General features: G+C 33.5%; 1 protein-coding gene across 1 annotated transcript; it reads right to left on the minus strand.

Moving 5' to 3' along the window:
- Positions 1 to 1,466: 1,466 nt before the first annotated feature.
- On the minus strand, positions 1,467 to 3,040 carry LOC106301653 (cytochrome P450 71A24-like). The gene is made up of 2 exons (XM_013738109.1): positions 2,153 to 3,040; positions 1,467 to 2,070 (listed from the first exon to the last, which is right to left on the minus strand). The coding sequence occupies exons 1-2, from the start codon at positions 3,011 to 3,013 to the stop codon at positions 1,567 to 1,569; spliced, it is 1,365 nt and encodes a 454-aa protein (XP_013593563.1). The 5' UTR covers positions 3,014 to 3,040; the 3' UTR covers positions 1,467 to 1,566.
- Positions 3,041 to 4,371: the final 1,331 nt, after the last annotated feature.

Consider the following 4,371-nt stretch of genomic DNA (forward strand, 5'->3'; position numbering starts at 1 on the left):
CAAACGACCTTACGATATTAAACGGCCCATCTAATTGACCCCGTCAAAGAAGATTGACGAGAGACCCGTCAGAAAAAGATTTCCAGAAATTAATGTATTGTGAAGTTTTTTTTTTAACGCTGAATAATTATACTAATACAAACTATGAAAAATATTACAGACGGTTTTATAGCCGATAGTTCTATCTGTCTTGTGAGAGTTCACGCATGACTGCATAATATGGCTGGTACTCATTGCGTCATGCTGCATATCTCTTTTAAGTTTTTTCCATTAATTCGCGTAATTTTGTCTTCTCTAGGGCTCGAAACCCAGACTTTTTGGGGTAGAAGGATTAATGAACTTTTAGTCAAACCACTGGATCAATGGGGCTTTCACATATTGTGAAGTTGTTAGTATATAAAATCTTAAATAGATATTTTAGAGATTATTACTTTTTAAGTTTTTATTCATTGTAAATCGTATTTAAAACAATGGAGTTTTTTTTCTTAACTACGACAAATTGAAAAGCTTGTTGAAAAGATCAAATTATACGTGGAAGCAACATTGACTAGTGTTTAAAGTTCAAATGGTTATATTACAGGTATGGATTCAATATTTAGGTGATGTAATTTTTTGTAGATTATAGGATGCAAACTTATCGAAGGTTTCAAAGTACTATAGGTAAAACCGTTTGTTATGGTTGTGTGTGGTAAAGAGAGCATCCATCGAGGATGTGGTACACTCATAATTATATGTCGATCAAAGTGTTATAGAGAAAACTTCGTAGTAAAATTATCGGTAAAGTTGTTTATCAATATTGCATATATTACAAATAATTTATTATTATTTGTAATATAAAATTATAAATAATAGAAATAAAAATGATATGATGATTTACTCCATGTTAAGAGAAAAAAAATCATCTTGGAGAGTCTCTTTGATGTTTTGATATTGAATTTTGTTTTTGTTGATAAGTGAATAAAACGACATGTTTAGTTATGATTACATAATCATTGAATTTCCCAAATAATACAGAAGCTTTATGGTTTAGTCACTCGATAAGAGTATACGACTGTAGATCATAACCATATTAAGAATTATTAGCTTCAAAAACTAGAACGTGTTACGAAAGTCAAAGAAAGCAGCAGCCACCGTTTTCGTTGAAAATATAAAAAGATGTGGGGTCCGCTGCACTATTTGCACAGTGAATTTCTCTTCTATATAAACGATCGTTTCGATCGATTGTAAACACACCATCCTTCTCCTTCAATAACACATCCTCTCTTCTTATCAGTATTATCTTCTTCGTACGGGTATAAAATTTTGCTTTATTTAAATTCCTGCGATATAATAAAATTCCAGTTCTTTTCATAACAAAAACAACTTTAGGAAGAAAAAAACAAATAAAACCAGATACCCTGGCGCGGAAAAAGGTAAACCCCCCTTACATAAAGTAAATCATTATATATATATTTATAACGCCCCAAGTTAAGTAGTAGAAGACGCAATGGCATAAAGAGGGAACATGCGGCGAATCCCAATGCCAATTGCTTCAGGAACATCAGTCTGATCATCATCTGTGGATCTTCAATCAAATTGATGCACTAAGTTAGCTAAAACCAACTCAATCAGCACCGTAGCGAACGATATCGCTGGGCAAATTCTTCTTCCTGCACCAAACGGAATCAAATGAAAATCCTGACCCCGGAAATCAACAGACGTATCTAAATGCTTCTCCGGTCTAAACAACTCTGCGTCTGGTCCCCAGGTTGCAGCCTCTCTCCCAATGGCCCAAACATTGATCATAACCTGCGTACCGGTTGGTATATAGTAATCTCTTAATTGGACATCATGTGTTGATTCATGAGGAACCAACAACGGAAGTGAAGGATGTAGCCTCATTGTCTCTTTGATCACAGCTTTTAAGTATTTCATGTCTTGAATTTCTTCTTCTGATACATTCGATTTGCCCTTACAAATCCCACGGACTTCTTCTTGAAGTATGTTCAGACACTTTGGGTGACGTAAAAGCTCTGTCATTGCCCATTCCATAACTGTAAAAGATGTGTCCGTACCACCCACAAAAATATTCTGAAAAGTGAAAACCAAAACAAGAAATATGGAGTAAGGTTATGTACTAAAACTTAATTGCATCTGAATACGATTTTATTACCATGATAATAGCCTTTATGCTTATTCGGTCGATTTCAAACCCGATGCTCTTCTCTCTCTGAATTGCTAGCAATACATGGACAAAATCATTCTTATCTCCGCCACCATCTACATGATCTTGTACAACTCTCTCTAAGAATTCATCAAAATCATTTTTCGTCTTTTCTACTTCAGCATCCAAACCGCTGATCCAATCAAGCCATGCAAGCCATGGTACATAAGTTCCGATACTAAATGATCCCAATAGCTTCTCGAACCTCTCTATTAACTCCATAAAATCCGTGTCACCACCGTATTTCTTTCCAAAAGCAACTCTACATATTACATCGTTAGTTAAACTCGCCAATAGCTTGCTTAGATTAATCCGCGAAGAATTTGATTTCCTGATATTTTCCATCACTATTCTGATCTCTTCTTTTCGTACGTCTCGAAAGGACCGTACCATCTTGTTGCTTAGGAGATGAAGGACACACACACTCTTCATTTGTCTCCAATACTCTCCATAAGGAGCTAAGCCTACATCACGCCCGTCGTAGTGCAGCTTTCGGAAGATTTTCGATCGTGGACGGCTCGCAAAAACGCGGTCGTGGGTCTTCAAAACATCTTGAGCCGCGTCCGCTGAAGAGACTACAAGAACAGGGACACGGCCAAAGTGAAGGAGCATGCGAGGACCATAACGATAGCTGAGAGAGCATAGTGATCGGTGAGGGTAGCGGCCGAGCTGATGAAGGTTCCCGATAACCGGAAATGTCGGCGGTGACCTTGGTGTACTGATTTTCTTCCCTGTTGACTGTTTTTTCAAGAAGAGAATGGTAACACAAATTATTGACAGTAAAAGAAGTATCATCATCATCTTTTGCATCTCTTGATTATTCAAAGTCTTCAAGATTTTTTCTTGTGAACTTGTGTTTTTCTTTTGGACTTGGTTACCGTATATATAAGCCTAGTTTATCTATGGTACGTGTTGTCTGTCCACTTGAATTGTTTAATCATCAAAACTAAAAACAATTGGTTATATGTTGCCAACAGTTAAAAATGGTATCTGATTATTAAATGTTTGCTCTTACAAACACGTAAGTGATGGAGAATATCCACATAGAATTTACCAAATTACCAATCGACAAATCATCATATTAGTTTTTACTTTTAAAATATGATATTTCCAAAAAATATTTCAAAACTGAAAAAATAACTTAAAAATATACCCAATCTTGAAAAAATTATAATAAAATCAGCTGACATTAAAGTTAAAATTACTTTGTAAAGAATACAATAATTTCAGAAAAATTAAAGTTATACATTATTTAGAATGTTCAGATAAATTTTAAAACATCAATTAAATATTTCATCAACATCTTAATGTAATACTGATAGAATATAAAAAAATTCCAGATAAAAATAATTCTTTCAAAAAATTAAATTCTATATCAAATAATATAAACTAACAAAAGGAAAAAAATCACTAAAAAATAACTTAATATTACTCTATTAAATTTATAAGCCATTGAACATCTCTACATCAAAGACTAATCAAAATATAGCAAATCATTGTCTTCACTAAGGGCATTGCCCCCCGACAGAATTTTTGTTTCATCTCAACACTTGATAGGGTTATTGTAGTTGTGAATTTTGCGTTTTGAGTTGTTTTTCAAGTTTTTTAATTGTTATAGGGTTAGAGTTGTGATGATTAACTGTGTATGCATTGTTCTCTACTTATGAATGACTAAATTGTGTTAATAATGTAATTGATATAGTTCGTGGTGTTGTTTGCTATGTCACTGGGACTTATTGTTTGTTTTTATTTTTAATTTGTTTCTTGTACCGTTGAGAGTACATAAATTATATTAAAGTTGTTGAGAGTACCTTTTGTTTCTAGATATTTTTTTCTCCAGTTTAGTTGTGTAAGTTATGTGTAAGTAATAATTTTTATTAACCTTATTATGTTTGTTATATGTTTTTATTTTATTTTTAAACTTGTTGCTCTTACTGGACCTTTAAAACAAATACATGAAGACTTGTAGAAATAACTATAAAATAAGTGATAGTTCTCAGTATTTGAGCCTTAATGAGTTTTAAACGAATTTATGCATTTCTCATAAGAAGACAATAGCATTGGCATGTTGATATTGGGCATGTAAGCTATTTTTATAAGACAAGAGTAGGGAGCAGGTGGAGATGTTGTTGCTGCCTTTGTGTCTGTCAGGATTGTCTCTTGTATCT

The sequence above is a fragment of the Brassica oleracea genome, chromosome C1 (genome assembly GCF_000695525.1).
Source record: "Brassica oleracea var. oleracea cultivar TO1000 chromosome C1, BOL, whole genome shotgun sequence".
NCBI lineage: Eukaryota > Viridiplantae > Streptophyta > Magnoliopsida > Brassicales > Brassicaceae > Brassica > Brassica oleracea.

What these genes read in the sequence shown, in the direction of transcription:
- LOC106301653 (XM_013738109.1), bottom strand. Translation starts at nt 3,013, where the DNA reads ATGCAAAAGATGATGATGATACTTCTTTTACTGTCAATAATTTGTGTT. An exon ending in GCATAAAGGCTATTATCATG is followed by an intron (nt 2,071 to 2,152) that starts GTAATAAAATCG and finishes TTCACTTTTCAG; the next exon opens with AATATTTTTGTGGGTGGTAC.